This window comes from Liolophura sinensis, chromosome 7, assembly GCF_032854445.1.
Source record: "Liolophura sinensis isolate JHLJ2023 chromosome 7, CUHK_Ljap_v2, whole genome shotgun sequence".
Taxonomy (NCBI): Eukaryota; Metazoa; Mollusca; class Polyplacophora; order Chitonida; family Chitonidae; genus Liolophura; species Liolophura sinensis.
Window position 1 is genome coordinate 12,912,480 of NC_088301.1, and position 22,638 is coordinate 12,935,117.

General features: G+C 40.4%; 1 protein-coding gene across 2 annotated transcripts; it reads right to left on the reverse strand.

Moving 5' to 3' along the window:
- Window positions 1–12,038: 12,038 nt before the first annotated feature.
- LOC135471570 (uncharacterized) lies at window positions 12,039–22,473 on the reverse strand. Of its 2 annotated transcripts, none has more exons than XM_064750851.1 (3): window positions 22,340–22,473; window positions 13,117–13,349; window positions 12,039–12,668 (listed from the first exon to the last, which is right to left on the reverse strand). In XM_064750851.1, exons 2-3 carry the CDS (start codon window positions 13,204–13,206, stop codon window positions 12,183–12,185), a joined length of 576 nt encoding a protein of 191 aa, XP_064606921.1. In that variant the 5' UTR covers window positions 13,207–13,349; window positions 22,340–22,473; the 3' UTR covers window positions 12,039–12,182. The 2 variants fall into 2 exon arrangements, with proteins under 2 accessions (XP_064606921.1, XP_064606922.1); XM_064750852.1 differs by lacking the exon at window positions 22,340–22,473 and adding an exon at window positions 13,689–13,927.
- Between the last annotated feature and the right edge of the window lie 165 nt (window positions 22,474–22,638).

A 22,638-nucleotide genomic window follows, 5' to 3' on the forward strand; every position in this document is an offset into this window, starting at 1 on the left:
CAAGCAATTAGAAAACTATAAAAATCACAGGAGGTACTTCCTTCCAAACACCTCACGGGGTGTCGGCAATTATTAACAACTGCCAGTGAAACATGAGTTTCTGTACATAAAACCCATCGACATCTAAATTTATTTCACAAATCAAACCCGTGGGTAGCGTGCTGCAAAACTATAAGCGCACGTGTGCTGATCACAGTGTACAATAACCAAATATGGAGCGATTACACTATCATTTAGAGCCGCAGATTAACAGATCTGGCTCATGCAATGCCTACTCACCGTGACAGCGGCTATAACAACCAGAAAACCCGACGTTTTCGGTTATGTTGCGACAGTGACCACGGACCACATGTTGTTCTTCCCGAGAAAATGGCTGCACCCCATGACGTTACATGACCCTGACATTACCTTCCGCAAGGGAAATAACTCTGCTTGTCACATTACGACATACTTAACAACACATACAATATGGTTTGTGTTTTACATCTATGTCTATGTATGCTTGGGGTTTTACGACATGCCTAACAACACAAATTGTCTGTGTATGTATATATGCTTGGAGTTTTACGACATGCTTAACAACACAAACTATGTATGTATATATGCATGGGGTTTTACGACATGCTTAACAACACAAATTGTCTATGTATGTATATATGCTTGGAGTTTTACCTCACACTTAACAACACAAACTATGTATGTATGTATGTATGCATGTGTGTATGTATATATGCTGGACATTTTACGTCATACTTAACAACACCAAAGTGTGTGTAAGGATGTATGCTTGGGGTTTTACGTCATACTTATCAACACAAATCGTGTATGTATGTATGTAGGTACGTATGTATGTATGTATTATATATTGTAACGAGAAGCGATCACTGCGTTGCCACGATAAAGACCAGCCACTTACGAACTGTTAACAGACAGTAGAACTAACTTTTGGTGACTTCTGAATATATTTGTTCGTGCTGAGTTCATTTGCTAAAACCTCCCCCGCCTATTGCAGATGGACAAGAAAGATCGATACTTTCGGCCGCCGGGCTAGATGATTTCCGCACTTAAACCTGGATTACTGGAATACACCAGGCTGAGCTAAATCGGCGGGAACAGGACGTTGAATTAGGGGACAGTTTAAGTGGCAAGTGCCCTCTAGAGCCCTCAGTCGGAAGACAAAAGCACATGTCGCGTCTACCATTTTTCTCAAAGATTCTGACCAGTACACTGGGAGACACAGACAACTTTTGCGTCAGATTGCACTTTCGGTTTAATTCTACGCCGGGCCTGAACAGTATTCAAAGGGGAAAATAGTCGCGTTAAGGGGCTAAGGTCTTTTAAATAATGCCAATTCAGCCTTCTTGGAAGCGAAAGGTCAACTCATCAATACGGTATAAAGCAACGTTCCCAAGCTCCTCTGTCCGTCAAAGCAAGACCATCCAAACTTGGGACAACTTGAATAGAAACGATCCCTGCAACAAGGAAATGCTTTAAGGCCGGTTGCACGCCCACGCCACATAAATACGTAGACCATTGTAGCCGAAACTCTGATCTGAATTGACAATTTCCAGCGATGTTTTCATATCGAGACCGTGCACAATAGCCAGTAACACACACCCGGTCCAGCAGACGTACCGGATGCTTGTTAGTTGCTCAGATCTGCTTCCCTAAGCCAGCATTTGGGTAACCATGCTTCAAACAGCATCCAGACCACGGCGTGGGCGGCAACCCGGGCCATTCACTCTACCCTTTCAGAAGAAAAAAATATCAAAATATGTTTTCTAATTATATATCAGTCTATAAAAGAGCTTATGAATTGAATTTCCTGGGACGATTACCGTTACATGAGCATATACGCTTTAGGCTGAACCATGGAGATTGCGGTGAAATTACAGGGCACGGCATGGCAATTATCAATCCGCCACAACAAATGGCGCTCTTAATTTAGAGACGGTGAGGCTAAATTAGTACCCAATCAATATCAGCACCGATACGATCGTTTATGGATGTCGGTGCAACATTGAACCTGGTAATCCGCACACCGGGCAAATACATCAACGCCCGGCCATCGATAGCATCACCAGTTCGACGGCTCATAACCAAACACAATCGAGACACAGTCGCTTAATTTATATTACATTGGCTGTGTTAATGACCACTTACTCAGAGCTCTCCGGAAGTGTGTGATCATAGATTATTTTCCGCAGAAAACAGTCGGCATTAACATTTCGGTATATGCATATGACGCCAATAGATTGACGTCAGATTAGAATGCAAATGGCGCTGTTCCTCTTTGACATTTACCTGGATAAGGAAAACATCCTAATAGATATTTGCACGTAACCAAGAGCACACATCGTCATTATCACACATGAACAAGAGCACACCTCGTCATTATCACACATGAACAAGAGCGCACCTTGTCATTATCACACATGAACAAGAGCACACCTTGTCATTATCACACATGAACAAGAGCACACCTTGTCATCACACATGAACAAAAGAACACCTTGTCATTATCACACATGAAGAAGAGCACTCCTTGTCATTATCACACATGAACAAGAGCACACATTATCATTATCACTGAGACAATCATGAGTTCAAGTTGAGCGCAAGGTAGGCTGTTCGATTTATCCATAAAATAAAATGTCTGAAGTGCCAATGATCCGACTATGTTTTTTCTCCTTCTCCTATCGTATTTGTCGCGTATTAATGCCGAAATAAAATGTGTATATACTGACACTGGAAATGTCCTTGAACACTCGTATCAATTAGGTGTTGTTCTCAAGCTTCAAGCACAAGTTTAGTGATTCCAGTTTTGCGACATAACATGCATTGATTGCTTACATGGGATTGGTTAGTGCCGGTTTCACTGGAATGCCCTCTCCAGGAAGCTTCACAAACATAAACCACCCATCACCACCCATTTGTGACAATGCACTATAGCTGTTTGCGTTACATCAAGGTTTTGTTAAGCACAGTTCTGGGGGTTTACGCGCCTACTTATTCTTCAGTATGGTAGAAGCGATTTTGCAATAAACCGCTTGCACCCTTCTTTTAAAGAAAAAATCTTAGATTTCTTCTTTTTTCTTGTTTTAAAAAATACGCCGTAATTACTAACTCTACATTGCGCTCACTCGAATTTTTTACTGTCATGTTAATATCATCCTACGTTAAGTGAATTCCCCATGTTAAAAGACAGGATGTCAACAGAATGACTCGTCGACCCCGTGACCGACTCATCGACCAACAGACATACATGCAGTGCGACTTGCAGAGCTGTTCGTCATATACAAAATTCCTGGGTTAGTTGTGAAGAACGGTAAGGATGTATGTTTCATGTAGACTGAAACTTGACGGATTGGTGATTTACGCCGTACTCAGGCCTAAACGAGTGCTGTGTACATTTTCACCTGCCAGTTACCGCACAGAAGCGGAGGTGAACGACAACACAATGCTCTTAACTATAGAAATAATCTAAGAAATATCATTATTGCTTTCTGGGCAGATAGTACTCTATAACCTCTATTAATTCTGAAATGTGTTCTGAACTTCATGGTGTGTAAGTGAAGCAGCAGCTGTTATATATGAGTGGGTCGCCGAAATAAAAGGAAAAAACTGTTCCCTGGTTTGAGTTTCGGTTCCATATTATGAAAGACACAAGTCGATTGAAGCGTAGCCATTTTCCCCCTGATGTTTTGCATTATGAAGACCGTGAGTAAAACTTAGCCTCTTAACAAATGATTAATACTGTAACTGTGGACGGTAAGACTATTTATATGATTTAAATGATACACATCGATTTAAAATCTCTTTGATTCTGCAATAAATTTATGCACAGTGAGTACGGCGTAAAACACCAATCAAAATCTTTTCCTCACAGTTTTCCACTGCATAACGTTTAAAGCACTTTTTTGTAATAAACGGGTTGCTTGTACGGAATTTACCTGTAATGTCTCAAAACAAACCATATTAACAATCATTCGCTGTGGTTGAATCCGTATTAGAATAAGGTTTATTGATCACAATCAGTAATGGTAGACTGTCGTTATAACACACAGACAGACAGACACACACACACACACACACACACACACACACACACACACAGGAGGCCGATCTTAAGGACGACGCTTAAATAAAATGCCACTATCTTGGATGTTGTGGTTCTCCTTGGAATTTTCAAGTTTCAGTATTTTCAGAATTCATCCAGCATTCGGCAAATTTATCAACATTCACGAAATTATAAAGACGGACTTTATGAATGGCAAGAGTTCGTCCACAATTAACGATGTGAGAGAAAAACAAAATGTACAATTAAAACCACTTATATCTGTTCCAAGTCAGCAAGGTAGTCTAAACACATACAGACGTCCCGTTGATTTCTGCTAAAACAGGTAAGGAAATAACAAGTCGAGCTATTCACAATGAACTGCAGAGAAAAACACTATCCCGTGTTCTTCTAATTTAACAAGTCGTAGGCAGAGGACATCCGTTTATGTCTTGTAACAATATAATTATAAAAGTTATTTACATCAAAGTAAAGGCATTTTTTTTCTAAAAGGCCGGAAAGCTTGTGTCACTTTGTATTTTTATGTATAAAATGTGATTTGTTTCTCATACAGACATGAATATGATTGGTTCAGATGACATTCATGAGATTGGAACAAAAACAATAAAACTGAGCTGGCAACAGATCTACAAACAACACAGAGTGAGCTTAAAATAGCCTGTCTTAAATAACGCCACGCAGCAAATGTCTGCTTTATAAGTGGAGTAAAATTATCAGAGCATTCTACGCCCACCACCACCCTCACCCCCACCCCCATTCCATCAGGGTTCTTTGAGAGCATCGTTGGGGAAGTAGGCATCAAGGGACGCTGATAGTAAAATCAGTAAGTGCGATTGGATCAATGGGCGATGGTAACATCTTTAGGCGATAGAAGCATCAGGTACGATTGTTACATCAGGATCAATAAGTGAATGGGGGCCATGGCAGAATATACGTAATGGTGGGAGCGTCAGTGGGTGACTGAAACACCAGGGGCGATGGTTACATCAGGAGCAATGGGAGTGATGGGAGATTATACGGGATGGTGGGAGTGTCAGTAGACGATGGTAGAATCAGTGAGCGATAATTGCATCATTGAACGGTAGTAGAATCAGTGAACGATATTTGCTTCATTGAATGGTAGTAGAAGAATCAGTGAACGATAATTGCGTCATTGAACGGTAGTAGAATCAGTGAACGATGATTGCATCATTGAACGGTAGTAGAATCAGTGAACGATAATTGCGTCATTGAGCGGTAGTAGAATCAGTGAACGATGATTGCGTCATTGAGCGGTAGTAGAATCAGTGAACGATGATTGCGTCATTGAGCGGTAGTAGAATCAGTGAACGATGATTGCATTATTGAGCGGTAGTAGAATCAGTGAATGATGATTGCATCATCGAACGGTATTAGAATCAGTGAACGATAATTGCTTCATTGAACAGTAATAGAATCAGTGAACGACGATTACGTCATTTTGAGGTGGTAGAATCAGTGAACGATGATTGCGTCAGTTTGCAGTGGTAGAATCAGTGAACAATTTTTGCGTCAGTGGCCGGTGGAAACATAAGGATCACGATTATTACACTGTATGACTGTTTGCTCAAACTTCCATACACAAGGTAACAGTCATTCAGGCCCTCTTAGGTTGTTCTCTGTGTACGTTGAAACCATGTGTCAGACGCCACATGTCGGCCACTGGTCCATTGATTATTTTGGTAACGTCACTAACCATCATAGGCTGAATCGCAAGCGAATTAGATGAAAGTGGAAATTCCACAGAACTTTGATTTGGCTTACATGTAGAAAACATGCCGCTTTTTACCCCATGGAAATTATTGCAACTTACCCCAACAACATACGCCTTAAATCTTAGCTATTCTGTCACGAAAGTTAAGAGTTTTTGAACAGCCTCATGTTTGGCACATTTGGACATACTCAGCAAATGCATTAATCGCATAATTCATTTGTATTATGAAGTGAGTTCGAATCCAGCTCATGCTGGCCATCTCTCCGGCAAGTCTGATGATCGTGGGTTTCCTCCGTGCTCTACCCGGTTTTCTCCCAGCATAACGCTGAAGCCACTTTCACAAAAACTTCGGAATTCAATTTTTCGTAACTCCTGTCGTAAATGACGCCACCTTTTGACACTGTAACCTGAACAACGCCTTTTGCGAAAAAGTTACAAGTAATGTGACTTAGTTTTGTGGAAGAGGCCCGTGGCCGCCGTTGTATAATGTGAAATATTCTTGAGTACGGCGTAAAACACCAATGAAATCAAATACATAAATAATGTACGTAAACCTGAGAGTCGTTGTAGCAGAGAAAAATTGTCAGTACTACTTTGAAAAGTATTCCAATAGATAATTAAATAAAAATATATAATATCATAAATATAAAATCGTCCTTTTGGCCAACACGAATAAGACTAACCTTGACAGTGTGTATGTTTGATGGAACGAATAGATAGTAATATAGGGATGTACAAATGTATGATTAGAATAACATATTTGTTTGTTTATATTTATTTATTTATTTAATTTTTGTTTAACGCCATACGCACGAATGATTGGTTCATTGGCCGCGGTTATTTTTATTTTGATGAGGACGGAGGTGTGTCTGGAGTAAACCACCGACTTTTGGCAGGTTAGTGATGGCCTTTTTGACGTGCGATGTACAGACATGCGCACCATATTGTTAGGTCAGTCTTGAAAATAGTTTAAATAAAAACGAAATATAGAATCATGCATCGCCATGTATCTTTTGTTGGAGTTACAACAATACTCTACTATACTGGTAGACGTTATAAGTAGTCTTCAACGAACGTTAAGCTGCGCAAACAACCAGTGTTGTCGACAGTCACCACAGCTCCACGAGCGGTATTAGAATAGGAGAATCTACAAATTCAATAACCTAGGCCTTGCTTGACTCCTCACCTCGTGTGTCCTAGCATCGTGTCAGGAAGGAATGACTGAAATGTGGTATGTGATCTCGTACCTAACTCAGAACAGCGTTTGAATTGTTGTCAAACATGATGTAGCATTAATAATCAGAGTACTCTATTTCTTCTAATTTTTGAACACCTGCTCGCTCATTTTAACTAATTTATAGGTATATGTAGCAGGAATATTGAGTTCCTTTTTCTCACACGGTTAGACTATCTGAAGAACAATATATTCATATCTTTACTTTTCCAAAAGGCTGGTGAAGAAATGTAATATTTTACTTTCAGCACTACTAATATCTGCCCCAAAAATTTGAAGACTTATGGTTTTACCACATTTGTTTTTTTTTTAAGGTTTCTAAGTGTTGCACCAGTGTGAAAATAGTTATCACGTGGGTGAAAGCAATTAAGGTGAAAAGATTTTCCACTTGGCATATAAGTTCTCACATGGCCGAATAGATGACTGAAAATCCACGCGATGCAATAAGGCGCGTGATCATTTTCGTGACCATACACAGAGGATAGTGGAGGAGAGAGGGGGATTTTAATCACACGTTATTGAACATTATTAAACAAGGTTTAGACAAACATAATAAAAATATCAGAATTAAAATATATAGGCATAACTTGTGGGCTCAAATACATATCGCCTTCATGGAAACCTGCCTGCATGGACACTCTTGTCATTCCTGCCTTACAAGCTTCAGTCTATACGTGTGTATGTCAAAACAGCGTTACAGCGGAAACTAGACTTGAACGAACTTGCACGTCATTGGCTGCACATGATAGCATGGCGGCAATTTCGATTTTCTCAATGTCCATTAGCATTTTTAGTTACTTTGACCTGCGATATGTTGGTTATACAACCTCGCAAAAAAGGTGTTGCTTAGAACTGTTAGTTCTATACTATGGATACATCTATTTTTTACAAACAGCTATTTTATAGGCATAATCCCAAATTATACATGTGGTTTTACTACAGAGATCACACATTCGCTTCCATTTCCTCTTCGTTCGGCTTTGGGACCCAAGAGGCTTTTCCAGCGGTTAGCTCCCGGGTGACCTGATCTCCACGGGGCTCTACACGGCTTACCCCTTGCACGCACGAACCTGACAGCGGTTATCTAAATGGACTATTCTTGAACTCGGCTTAAAACACAAATAAAAGTACTAAAAGAAACCGCAACTAGTGCATCTTGATTTTAACTCAAAACCGGCTGCTTACACCGGCAAAACCGGCTGCTTACAATGGTTTTGGCCGAAAAATGAAACCATTTCCTGCAATTTATTTTACCACAAAAATTACAGTCCTGGGGATGGGCTAATGAAATACTGAAATGTTCAACTGCAGTGTGGTTTCATGCTTTTCACTTCGTTGGTGGTAATTTAATGGATAGAGAAAAACGGAATACCCTGGGTTAAACGACCGATTTTGGGCAAATCACTGGGGAAATTTCCCACATGTGATGCACAGACATGCACACCATATTGCTGAAGGCTCGTAGTCTTCAACAAGCGTTAAATGGCAGATAAGTCCTTTGGAGAGTCGTCGACCGTTTATTGTTATTATTGACACCCTCCGAACAGAGAGTTCACAGGGATACACCAATTCCCTGAGCCAATACCTCGTGTCTTAGAAACACTGAGTGTCATGTCCAGTACTTGATGTTCCAAAGGGACAGCAGTGTAAATCTGAGGTCATTATATCAGATGAATGCTTGGTGTTAAAGACGACACAAACTAACAAGAAAACAAGCAAACAGGAAACGTGGAACATACAATGAAAAATCATTATGTTTATTTATTTATTTTTTATTTATTATTCCACTAGTGTTTTACTCCCTACTCAGGAATACTTCCCGTAGATGACAGCGAAATCGTTATGTTCAAGCCTAAACACGAATGTACTAAGTCGACATTGCTCAACATCATTACTTACGACAAAGAAAATGACAACTGCCGTTGAGTGTCTTTGTATCAAAATCACCAACTTGTCCAGACAATTATCAAAAGCGAAATGGTTAAAGATGAATTCAAGATTTGCCATTGTCATAGACGACGCAAGGAGATGCCTATATTTTCTTTAACTTTTAAATCTGGTGTAAAGCTTCAAATTGGACGGTTTAGAAATCTTAAGCAGCTTTGTATTTTAAAATGAAACTTATTATAGTATCACTGTTTCAGGTAATAATTATTATGAATTTATCACGTGCTTACGAGAGGATTTACTGCAGCGTTTGGATTAGCTTTCCATTATAACTGAGCCCATTGTTTAGCATAGAGCAACGCCTGAAACATGGACGGTGTGCAGGTCTGGACCCAGTGGATTTAAATGGTAATAAGACTTAGGTCCAGAATTACATTCAGTACAGATTACAGTGCAATTTACTTCGTATTATTTACTTATTTATTTAATTGGCGTTATACGCTGCACCAAAAAATACTATTTAATGTTAGGACATGCCTGGTATCCGATCTATTTGTTTGTTTGGTGCCATTTCAAAGAATGTAATCTTTGTAAATGTAAGATTTTAGCACGTAGTCGATATCGCTCAGTCTTATAAGTAGAGAAAACCACGGTGCCCGGAGTAAAGCGCCAAGCTTTGGCAAATTTCTCGGGAACGTTAGCATGTTTGAGGTCCAGATATGCACATCATATTGGGGCACGACGGCTGGTCCTCAACCATCATTAAACTGCACAAACGGCCATAGAAAGGTCCTCGAGAGTTCATCGTTATTCTTGATAACCCCAAACAGAGAGAACAAGAGAATACACAAATGTCCTGTCCAAGGCCGGGATTGAACCCACGCCTCGTGAGGTCTACCAACATATCCCAATGACTTACTCTGCATGTAGCTTAAAATTTTATACACTTTTACGCAACACTCCTCAGTTTAATATTCAGAGATGCATGATTTATCAGAAGCAAATCTCCGGCCGTGCGTCTGATAGCATGCTGCGAGTTGTCGTGGGTTGCCCCTAGACACTAGCCGGTTTCTTCACACTATAATGCGGGCCTCCGTTCTGTAAGTGATATATTCGAGAGAAAGGCGTAAAGCTCCAATCAAATAACTCCATAAATAAATATATAAATCAACAGAAGGAGGGACCAGGGAATGGCTTGAGCAAATACGTAACGACACTTCACAATATACCTTTATATTGCTTCTGACTACAAGCAGTTACGATTTTGCATTGTATTGGACTTCATTTAAAGTTTCAGTTGTCTGATTTATAACATTTTACTTGTTATCACCCGTAACAATTTTATTTTGTCGAAGAAAGTGTTTTCCATCTAACGGCTGGTCAGACTTCCTTATATATTGTCCAAATAGATTTCTGACTACTGCCTGTCGTAAAAGGCTACAAGAACGTTAACGATAGAAAAAAAAACTGTGGCAATACCAGTCATTCTGTTTCAAGCCTCAAGAAAATTCTATTTTCTACACAGCAAGAAAAAAATGTGGACCTACCACATCATTCGTTCTGAGCTAGACGATTTGCTAAATCTACCAAAGTTTTCCACGGCGTCCTGGTCTCCTCTATGCTACATAATGTGGAAATTAATAGCCAGATCCCCAGCCTGATCTCCGTGCATCGACTCGGCAACAAATATCACTACAGTATTTAATACTCCCAATCCGATAATACATAACATTGATCGAATTTGAACACGCTATTGATGAGATACTTCATCCCATAACTACTGCATGCATCTGCACCGTGTCGGGTGAGTTCAGCCATGCCGCCCACCAAGTACTTAAAAAGGTGGCATTTCTCGGCCGAACTTTTATTTACCGTCTCTCTTCAAGCTGCTTTTGGGCAGTTTAAACAGAACGGATTATCGTTATGTAATTGTGCGCTGACAGTTCGTGAGACGCTGTTAGTTTTAATTAAGATATTAATTATAAGAGAGTACTTCGTAACATAAGGCGGTCAAACAGTAGCAGACTTCCCGTTTCCAGCTCTGCGCGTGATCGAAACAAAGGTGAAAAGCAGTAATAATGATGTTTGATAGATGATACGTGTACCTTTTATTTGTCGTAGGCTTGTATTGTTATGGCATGTCTTTGGTTACATTGGAGAATGAAGAATAAATAAAACAACGTGACGTACACATATGATAATAAATAGCTTATAATGCAAATTAGCACCTAAGCAGAACTGGCAATTTATTGAGCGTCCACTATCAGTATTTGTCCGCCCAAGTGTCTGGCAGATACACCAAGGGCGAACATTAGAAACGCAACCCAGCCCAGCCGTGTCTTTAATGCCTTGTCAAAAATAAAAATTAGTATGTGAAGACATGGCACGAGTCGTCCAATATTATATTCACAATTGGATACGATATTCATGAATTGCCATTCAAAGCGGTATCAACGAAAATCACCCATATGTCATGTGAAGTAACATCACGAGCTAACGAGCTTGTCAGTATTTCTTTTCTCGGGCTGAAATAATAGTTTATTGCAGCCCTTGTCAAAACGAATTGTGTTCAGTCACAAATAATTTACCCAGACTATCCTGTCCTGACAAGCACAGTGGTCGTAGTTTGTTGTTCATTTCGCGGCCTTTCCAGCGTTCTGCCGGTCGCATCGTTAAGTGGAAGTCATAAATCCCAGACAAAGACGTCATCATGACGTCATCATGTTCGTCGAGCGCGACACACAGGTCAGCGCCATATAGTGGCGGAGTTTATTCACGTCGAATTGGCCCCACTGAGTAGTTGGGTGGCCACACACGGGCCTGAGGTCAGTAGTATTTCTATGTTCGTCGTCGTGAAGGCCTCACGCGCCGTCCACATTCGCAACACACAGTCACGTGCTTGCGTTCGAAAAACCAGCGTTCTTCGTACGTTGTGTTGACGCCGTACGAAGGAATCGGATTACATCTATTTGGGTCCCTTCTCAGTATTTTTACAGGATATAACTTAGGAATACATTCGTATAAATTTAATACACACGTTTTAGTCTGACATTCACCAGTTCGTAGATAACGTGGGAAATATTCTGGATCCAATGGCTTCCATATCACTTTCATTTCACATTCCCACGGAGGATGAAAGTAAAACGAGGAACTGTCTTTCATGAGGTTTCGCCTTTTCCTCTGTTTGCGCTCTAAGCGTTTTAATATAGACTTCAATGACTTTCGTATTTTACGCTTGTTGACCGCAGAGTTCAAAGGGCGCCTTTCGTTTGTTTCTGACATTGTAAAAGTCTCCTTGGGGCGATACCACCGACGCGGGAACTTCGATGATACCGGCGTGCCCATCGTCTATCACTGGCTGAATAATAAGTCACTGATTCCTGAGATTCTGTTTCATCGACGAGTCCCTCGTCATCGTCCTCTTCCTCATTATAGTCCTCATCATTTACATCATTACCCTCCTCTTCCTCGGTAAGATCTGATGACCGCGCTTTTAGCGCAGATCGTTTCATCGACTCCTCGTCCATTGCCATTCGTTCCGAGTCGAAGGCTGGGCCCATGCGCTGATGAAGCAGCTTTGGGTCTACAGGAATACATGGTTTGTTATAAAATGTTATCACTTGTCGGCCCATATCCTCGGACACGACGGGCCCTGAAGGCCGAGGGACGGCCAGAACCACAGAACTCAGCATGTACACGTAAAATAAAATGACCAGCGTTTTCTTCAATCTCTGTATCTGTAAGCAGAAACCAATTTGTTTGTTAAAGGTTGTGTACGTATGACATTCATGCAGTTAAATATAACACCTTTGTAAAATTAAGCATATTAAGTTCAAATCAAATGACATGGTATCAAGTCTTCCCAGTATGACAGCTATTTACATTTTTCATTGATGTTTTACGCCGTATTTTATATTATTCCTCCTGTACGACAGAGACGTATAAGGTTAAACTGTAAATGATGCAAGATATATATATATATATATATATATATATATATATATATATATATATATATATATATTTCATTTCAAAGGGCTATTCAGAGAGGTAATTCGATGAGAATGTGTGGGTGACAAAATAAAATAGAAAGACAGTTACCGTCACATTGTATCTTGTATTTCATAGTTCAAAGAAACCTGTATATTGTCAAGTAAAATACTTAAATAAATGAAAAGGACTTACCTGGGTACTCGCCCAAAAAACACACATCTCACGCGTTGGCGCTGTAGAGCGTTGTAAGCAGGCTCGATTTGCCAGGGGACGCGCCTTCATTCTAGGACTGACTGCTTTGTGACCAATACGCAGGACCAGTCGCCGGACATCGCCCTGTCTTCGAGGACGACTGAAAGGAACCAACTTCTCTTTATTCCCTCTGACTGAAGTTAACTTTCAGGACTTTCCAATCGGCGGTCCACCTACAAAATCCAACATACCAACGGTTAATTATTGTTTAGGAGATGTCTGAAATGAGAAGATAGTTCTCTGTCCGGGGAACCCGTTGCACCCCCTGTATGAATGTACTTGCCCGAAGAAACCGTTTTCATGAGAACCAAGTAGGCTTATTCGTGTAAGCCTTTCACTTCCGGAACTGGCCAGCTGAGCATTTCAGTACCGACTAAACCATTACTAACAAATACTTAAGTACAGAAAGTAAACAAGTTTTTTGACGAGAATGATTTCTTTTTTCCCTCTTGTTACTCTAGTGTTGCTCTAGTTACGCTTCGTTTTAAAGAGTAATAAACCCACAGCCTTACATGCGGTGATAGTTAAAGATAAAGCGACATGACCAGGTGAGCTCCTCATGTGAGAGTCTAACAAAATCTTCTTGAACGCCCACTCGCGTCCAGTACTGTTCCACACAGGCAGAAAAGATTTCAGTGGATTCAATCGTCGTTTCTCACTTGACAGCACGATTTCATGTTATCCCGCGCTATAATGTTCCAATTAACCCACACAGATGCTAAGAAATGAATATGGGTCCTTCTCTATATAAAGTCACATATTTCACACCTGCTCTGGAAATAGCAGCAAACCTAGGGAAAACGGTCTTTTGGACCTCACGTATATCAAACAGATAGCATATTTTAAAGCTCCCCTATTTACGAGAGCAGGTCTCATTGCTGGCGCTTTTTGGTCTCTTTTTGCGGCTGGCTTTTCATAGCAGAGTTAGCCTGCCTTTGAACTGTATCGCCTCAAATGCCCCATTTCCGGAGTTCTAGTCAGGCAATAATGCTACAGCCCACAAGAGCTTGCCGGGACGAAACCAATAAGAACAGAATCAATGTTTATGTAAATATCGGTCTAGTCCAGTACCCTTTGGCCACCTGAGTTGAAGTCAAAATGTGCCACTGCTTCGAGCCGAAATCAATCAGCCATTGTGTTTGCATACTTAACATTAAAAGACACAATCCATATCGGCTGCTATCTCCCCAGCTATTCAGATTTAGCTATATTTAGGTTCTGTCATAATTGGTTAGCGATATTTTGTGGTGTCAGTTAAAAAGCCGGAGCAAGGATGGGTGACGGGATGACGCAGTTTGTAAAAGTCAATACCATTAACAATTACTCACAGGTAATACAAACGCTAACATCAAAGCTAACCAACTTGTAATTAATTGGACAAAATTGTAAAGGCTTGTGCAGAATGACGTCATAGAAAATAGCGGAGGGAAAATGAGAAATAGCGATACCTGTAACAAAGTAAAGTTTACTGACTTCTCCGATCAACGGTCTCATGCAGGGTTAAGCATCGTAAAGTTATCTCCCTTGAACCATTACCGGACTATAAATTTGCTAATAAAATCCGTGCACACTGCTGCACATCCTGAAGCCGCAGTGGTCAAAATACACGATCAGCTGATAAATGCTTGTTATGTATCTTCCGCCTACATACATAGAATTTCTCACTACGTCACCCAGAGTGAGCTGACTCCGCCATCCTAAATAATTTAGCCATTCATTAGACTGTATAACTCTCAGCCACAGTCTACCTTGCTCTGTGCATGTTCCAGGCATATACGTTAAGTGCGTACGATCCGCTGTGTTGACAGTATCTGGTCAACCGTTGGAGAGCTCCAGTTGACGCACGAGACGAGATTCTATTTGCAACATCTGCGCGTGAAATTACCATTGGTATTTGGATTATCCCTGACACGGTTACAGATAAACCTGAACTTACGCGTGGCGTTAGCAAACTTTGTGCTTTTAAAATACATAGAGGGCGTGATTGCTTGTGGCGATCGCCACACCTACTGGTGACAAACACCACACCTCTACATACAGCATAGCGCTCATGGAAGGTAGTGAGGAAACCCGTGTAATTTTGTGGATAGATGACAACAATGGGGAAAGCTTCCTTGGTACGTTACAATCACTTTAAATCAGAAAGGTTTCTCCTGTACCTGACGACAAGTGGTAGTTTACACCAGGTGCACCGATTTACAAGTGGTAGTTCACACCAGGTGCACCGATTTACAAGTGGTAGTTTACACCAGGTGCACCGATTTACAAGTGGTAGTTCACATTAGGTGCAACGATTTACAAGTGGTAGTTTCCACTAGGTGCACCGATTTACAAGTGGTAGTTCACACCAGGTGCACCGATTTACAAGTGGTAGTTTACACCAGGTGCACCGATTTACAAGTGGTAGTTCACATTAGGTGCAACGATTTACAAGTGGTAGTTTACACCAGGTGCACCGATTTACAAGTGGTAGTTTACACCAGGTGCACCGATTTACAAGTGGTAGTTTACACCAGGTGCACCGATTTACAAGTGGTAGTTCACACCAGGTGCACCGATTTACATCTTCTATATAACTTATTACCATAATATAAGTGCAAAATGTATGTATGACGTTCAGCACCAATAAAAGTAATAACACTATGAAACAACAGTACCTGAAATATGAAAACAAATATAAAAGAAAAAAGCAGCTATGTAACCTTTTGGGCGGTTTACATTTTTTCGGAAAAATTCAACAGGCCTTGCTACAATATTGACAAGAGAGTGATCAGAGCCCCCGATTCGTACCTACAGATCCCGATTCTATTCCATGTAGGGTCATTCGTAAGACAGTGTTACGCATGATTGGGCGGTTTGGTGAACATGTAACTATGCTTGGGCGCAGAGTTGTTTATAGTATTGCACTGCAGCAAAGACAATATATCACAAAACGACCTCAGTTTTAGAGCATCTTATCATTTACTTTTTCTACCTTTATTGACGGCCGAGCAAGAAATCTTTTATCATTTCTGCCGTGATTGATTGATTCGCTCATTAGTTATATAATAAAGAGCGAGAAGTCAGATACAATATATCTAAAAGCACATGGATTCTGTGAAACAAGGACTCGTTACCACCCCAACTCCCAAGATGATACAAGGCCGATCTACATGAGTACCTGTGTCGGTGGAGAGAGACTCAAAGCATCGAACTGCGACACAGTTTTAAGCCGTGTTTAACTGTGTCAGAGCATAAAAAAGGCTGGCTGCAGCTCTGGACAAAGTGTCAGAAAGTTTGATGCATTTATTTCAACTCTGTAGTCATGGTTAGAGGGACATGGGCTGGACAGTGGTCAAATGGCGATCAGTCAAATATGGACAATACCGCGTCGGTCATCAGTAGGTTGACATGTCACGGGCCGTCAGATTCTGCCCGGGGGGATGAGAATAAGAATAGCTTAGGCCCCAGGCACCCAATCGTTGATCACAATCATCTGCTTGACAATTGTACAGATCTTATGAGCTCTCACACGACTAGTAAGTATCTAAGTGGGACATGGGTTTATCGTCAGTCAGTCAGAAAACCGCATGACAAACACTATTATACGTCTGACAAAATGGAGAAAATCGCGTACGAAGACACCCATTCTGCGCTGGAAGGTTAAATCGGCCCAACAAAGACTGCCAAGCTTTCCTAATGGTTTGTCTACAACCGCAATTGTACTTTTATGTTGTCAACACAGTTGGACATGTATGTATATGATAATTAAGGAGTACGATTTAGCACAGGTTATAGTTGCCACGAACATCATGTCACTATTCTTGAGTTCCGCGTACCATCTTAATTTGTGTAGGTAATCTTTTAGGTATCTTATTACGTCTTTGAGTAAACTAATGTGCGATGTAAGACTTGATTTTGTGAGAGAAATAATTATTTATAAAACTGCCAGGATAGGGACCGCCAATGAGGTCACCCGTTCGAACCCAGTTCTCGCTGTGTGAGCTGCAGCGTATCGTTAGGCGATAATTCCAGAGCTTTGCGACATACGTTGGTTCTGATTCATGTCTGCACCTGAGGTCTCTGACAGGAAAGGTGAAATACGTTCACATGTGGCGTAAAAGACACATAATAAACAAAAATGTTTTACGCTGACTTGTAAAAACGTATTGTTGAATTGAATCTAGCCAAAGAATGCATGAACTCGACTTCTGCTTTTTGTTATTTTGAACAGCCATATGCTGGTGGGCGAAAATGTAAAATGCCACACAAATGCCAAGCAAAATATTTCTCATCGATGGGTTAGTTCTCAACCTTTCGTTACAGTTTTGTGAGTTTTATAGTGCGATTCAAGAGCTCTTGACTCCTACATAAATTAACTAACCTGACCCGATCAGAGAATTGGATGAATTGGATTAGAAGTTCGGGTTGTTGTCTTGGCATCGCCTGCGCAACCACTCGACATCGTGTCCGATTTTGTGGGTTTATCGACCTTCTCGTGTGTACACACCGCGTAAGCAACGTAGCATGTGACATTTCAGGCATGGCTGCATCAGGTACTCTCCAGGGGCTGAGATATCGGCTTCTGTGACACTTTATAAGGCCGTTTGGAGCGCATAATTCACTGATTATTACTAAGAGAGTGAATTCAAAAAGGCACGCATGGGAAGCTCCGCTTGTATTTCGATAAACTAATCATTTGAATGTTAAATTCCTCCGCGTCTTGAAACATTTAGAAAGATAGGCCTACACAAGGCTATGGTCATATACCACAGCATTACTACAAATTTACCACCACATGCTTTCCATAAGTAATATGAATTGCCCAATTCCGACAGCACATAAAACATGGTGAGAACTACCCATGTTCTACACAGCCTGGTCTAATAAAGGCATGTTCCAGATGAGTTTTTTTTTTTTTAAATGAGCCGCAGAAAAGTGTGGTATGAGTACAAAACCCAACCAGTCAATAAACAGTTTATGTCTGCAATATCATTTTAAGGCTGTTTTAAAGAACATCAAGTCGGTTTTGATCTTGTGGTTTTGAGAGGTTTGAATTTTCGGATTTGTCCTGAGTGAAAGCTTTGCGTGAGACCATTAGAGTAGTTAGTACAGTACTCCAGTGCAGTGTTATAAAAGATATCAACAACAGGTTTTTAGAATACGCTGTGAAAGGGTACACAGAAATAATGGCGGAAATACACGCAACAGGTTAGGCAAGATGTAAGCTAGATTACTACGAAGCGCGGCTTCGTCTAAGCGCTACCCCCTCAAATGTGATAATCAGTATGTAGCTCTTGACGTACCGGCGAACCCAGTCTAACAAGTATAACAGGGCTTATCATATATAGCTATGTAACCAGCGTGCCTTTTACGACAGCTAATTATGAACTGTGTTGCATTCTTGTCTCTCAACAATTTACAGTAAATTCCTATTTCGCGCGTCCCAGGCGCAAACTATGCGATATAGCACGCTAAAGGTTTTTTGATAAACACCATATAACCAGCCCATGGTTTTTGACAAGTGATATAATTTTGACAAACTAATATAGCTCTCAAAAAGCATAGTGATCTTCTGTCTGCGTAGGTTATCTTGAGTATGACAAGATCTACTTATGAAATTCTCAAACTTGGTTCCTGCATATTTACATGCTGAAAGACATTCTTTAGGCATGTATGTGGACCAAAATCCCTTAAGATAAATACCATGATGCAAAGACAGCATGGGGTGCCATCTGATAGCTATAAACATTAAGAAAGTTTTATTTGATAGATAAAATTCCTTAAACTTTTAGGGGAATCGATTTCTCCACAGTGGACTTGCTGTGGCGTTCCTCTGAAGTATGGCTGTATAGACTGGACTGAGAGTATGCGGTCCCGTCCCATACCCGTCATCCCTTTGCCTGAGGTGGAATTCTTAACCTAACGTCATCACTGACCTTTACACATAAATCTGAACTCTGCTCTTTGACATCGGTTTAACAACAGATCAATATCGACGCTAGGTGTGCGTGGAAAGACTAGTTCGCTCATCATTCCCGCTAATCCAATATAAGCACCCAACAACACGCACGATGCACTTCACAACGTTGACACTCTAGAGCTTCAAGTAACTTTAAATGTAATGAATTTTTCCTCGGAAAAAATATATAGCTTGATTTGTAATGTATTGCACAAAGAATTCAAGATGGTCTGATGACCGCTAACCGCCAACTATTTACGCCATACTGTCTTTGAAATTTTTATCACCTGTACATACACTGGCAAACTTTTTTTTATATATTTATGTATTTGATTGGCTTTTATTATCCCAGGCCTTCTCCAGAAGTTTTAACATTAAATGACGATCGAGTTTATAAATGGTGAAAACCAGAGTTCTTGAAGTACAACAGCGCCCTTCGTCGGGTTTCTAACAAACCTTCTGACTCTGGGCCTTAACCTTACAAGCAAGCCCAGGTTCGGCCCGCTCACTGCCCATTGAACAAGTGACAAGTGACAAAGCCTACGTTTTTCTCCAGTAGCAAAAACAATAAAACAACGACGAAGTATGAGACTCTTTAAAACACAATCTGATTTCAACACATTTCTGGCATGTTATCAAATTGTCATGAACTGTTTGAATACGTGTGTAATCAAGTCTATTTATCCAGTGCATGCGCAAAAATTGTTTTAAACGGTAACAGTGAAAGATTAGACATTCACGTGACCAAAAGATACCATTCGGCCGGGTTTAGCACTAAACCGAGCCAACAGCTGTACGACCACGAGTGCATCTCCACGCACACGCATACACAGTTTAATGGGATTCAACTGAATAGTTTTTAGCATTTATAGCCTGATCTTTCCCACACGTGACGCACAGATATACACACTATGTTGAAGGTGTAGACTGCCAGACTGCAGACATAAGTCTCACGAGAGTCGTCGTCCGCATATTTTTAACAAGGCTCTACGAGAAAGAACATGTCAATCTACACTTCTCTATTCATGTGAGTGTCCCAGCGATTAAAAAGCAAGATCTTCTAACCATTACTTATTAGCTGCTGATTTTTTTCCAAACAACTTCTCCGAGGTAACAGTTGAAAGTTACTTTTACCGTTCTGTTGTGTAACGTTTAAGTATGTGCGTACAAGAACTTTAAAGTCTATCTATATGGCAGGAAGTGCAGAGAAACAGTAGCTTCTTTAAACACCATCCCGCCCACCCCACCACCCATCCAATCCACACAGAAAAACAATGGTGTCCAACCCATGCGGTGTAGAAAATAAAATGCACTTTCACATCAGGCGAACATACGTGATCCCAAGAAACGGCAACATTCGAAGACTTTCCTGATGAGCACTCGAAACTATAGGGCAAAATTACATGGTGTTGCCCGCATTTACTACATACAGTACACTCATTTCAACAGCTTTTGGTCGTAATATTCCTCAATGTAAATTACTGATCAGATAGCTTTACTCAGTTGTCTTTATCCGATCACGTGTTGGTACAGGTGTGAGTATCACCAAACCCAAACAAACCTTGGCGCTATTTTAAATACACACTGCCAAATACATTGATGCGAAAACACCTGAGAACCAGTGTTGCCATCGGGTTGACTCAAAGCGAGTGCACACGTGCTCCGTTATTCAAACTCCACAGGTATATGACTACTTAGATAAAGTAGTAATGTCTCCTTTGATAAAATAATAACCCGAGCAAAACAGCTATAAATTTATTCAAAATTTACCTAGTTGTCACATGACTTGTAATATATGGAGCGTAGAGTTGCACGGGCACGGACGAGGGTTAACTTTTAATGCTGATGAAATGAAATTGCCCCAGTGCCTACTGACATTCTTGGAATGGAATTGGTGACGTCAGATGCATGCCGATGAATCTTATCAGTAACATGAAACGTAAATTAAAAGCGAGCATTCCCATGGTCACCAATGTGTGTGTGTGTGTGTGTGTGTGTGTATATATATATATATATATATATATATATATATATTGTCACAGTGTTTGTAACAAGCGTGTAATGTCTCCAGTTAACATACGGTATTGCTATAAGTTTATCAGTTTTAACGTCGGCATTTAACGTCGCCCGTGGTGAATACTAGGGCGTATTTAATCTATTCACTGTTTATCTATGTACAAGCAGTGACCCTTAATAACATCTCCATCCTTATCTCAAGGCAGTAGCTTATAAGGATAATTTATATATAACTCAAAATGAAAGGCAGTTTTGGTGGATTTTCGATTCTATACATTGTCAGCGTTGCCAGGACGGGATAGATGACACAAGTTCCAGCTAAGTGTAGAGCATCGTTTACAAAACGTATTTGAACATTGTTACTTTGATTGACTGTAACGCATGTAGAACATTGAGTTCAAAGACTTCTCACATGAAAGCGCAACTGAGATATTTAAGTGTAGCCGCTGAATACGTGGTAAGGGCTACTATGTCGTAAATCAGAGGCACAGGGCTTAAAGGTAATTCACAGCTTACTCAATGGATATCTCCTGAGAAAGTGTTTTTGGCTTTCTTGATAATAAAGTGTATAAAGGAGCATGTTAACAGGCGATTTATCAATATTATCTGCTGCGAAAAATGAAGGAACAACTGTTCCCGGATCAAAACAACTGGAAACAATTGGTGAATTTGAAATTTTTAAAACCACATTTAAAAAAAAAACATAATAAAACAGAAACGTAACAACCAGTGCCATTATTTGTAATTTCACTCGTAGTGTAAGGAAACATAACTGCATAACTTTAGAAAAAAGAAACAAGTTGATTTAAAAGTATTACAAATGTTATCCCAGCGCGACATTGCTTTTTATGCAGTTAAATGAGATGTAAACCTAGTGTAAACTGGCTGAGTTCTCCGTGCAAACATGCGATAAAAGATGTTTTAAGAGGAGCTGGTGAGTTCAAGATCACCGCCATAACGCTGTGTCTGTGTCAACATAATGAATAAGACATTGTGAGAGCATTTACTCAATGTATATTCTAACGAAATTTGATACAAGCTGAGAAGGAATTCTGATAGGTGTTTTGACCTGTAAGGCGGTTTAGGTAAGAAGGCATGTGCGGAGACAGATGTGGAGTCCGCCCGGCCAGTAGTAGAGGTTTATACAGCATTCTACAAACAAATGTAACAAAAAGACAAAGTTTTCAAATGTAACTCCGTACTTACCCGATGCTGTTTTTCAATTCAGCTTTTCCTTTACGACACAGTATTGTTCGTTCTACACACACCGGGTTAATTTCTCCCTCCGTATTTTGTAGTTTTCCAGACTTTCTGGCAACAATCAGACCAATCGTAGTTACATCGACGTACATACATATATATATATATGTATATATATATATACATATATACATATACATACACACATATATCACCTTCACTGTGACAATTCACAAAACGCAAGGTGTTGAGCTCAAATTGCACGAGTGGTATTGAAACACAGACTCTGATCCAGTTGAACAGAA

Bases quoted from the DNA above. Each gene is read 5' to 3' on its own strand.
- LOC135471570 (XM_064750851.1), bottom strand. From the start codon at position 13,206: ATGAAGGCGCGTCCCCTGGCAAATCGAGCCTGCTTACAACGCTCTACA. The intron at 12,669-13,116 runs GTAAGTCCTTTT...TTCTGCTTACAG, and splicing joins TTTTTTGGGCGAGTACCCAG to ATACAGAGATTGAAGAAAAC.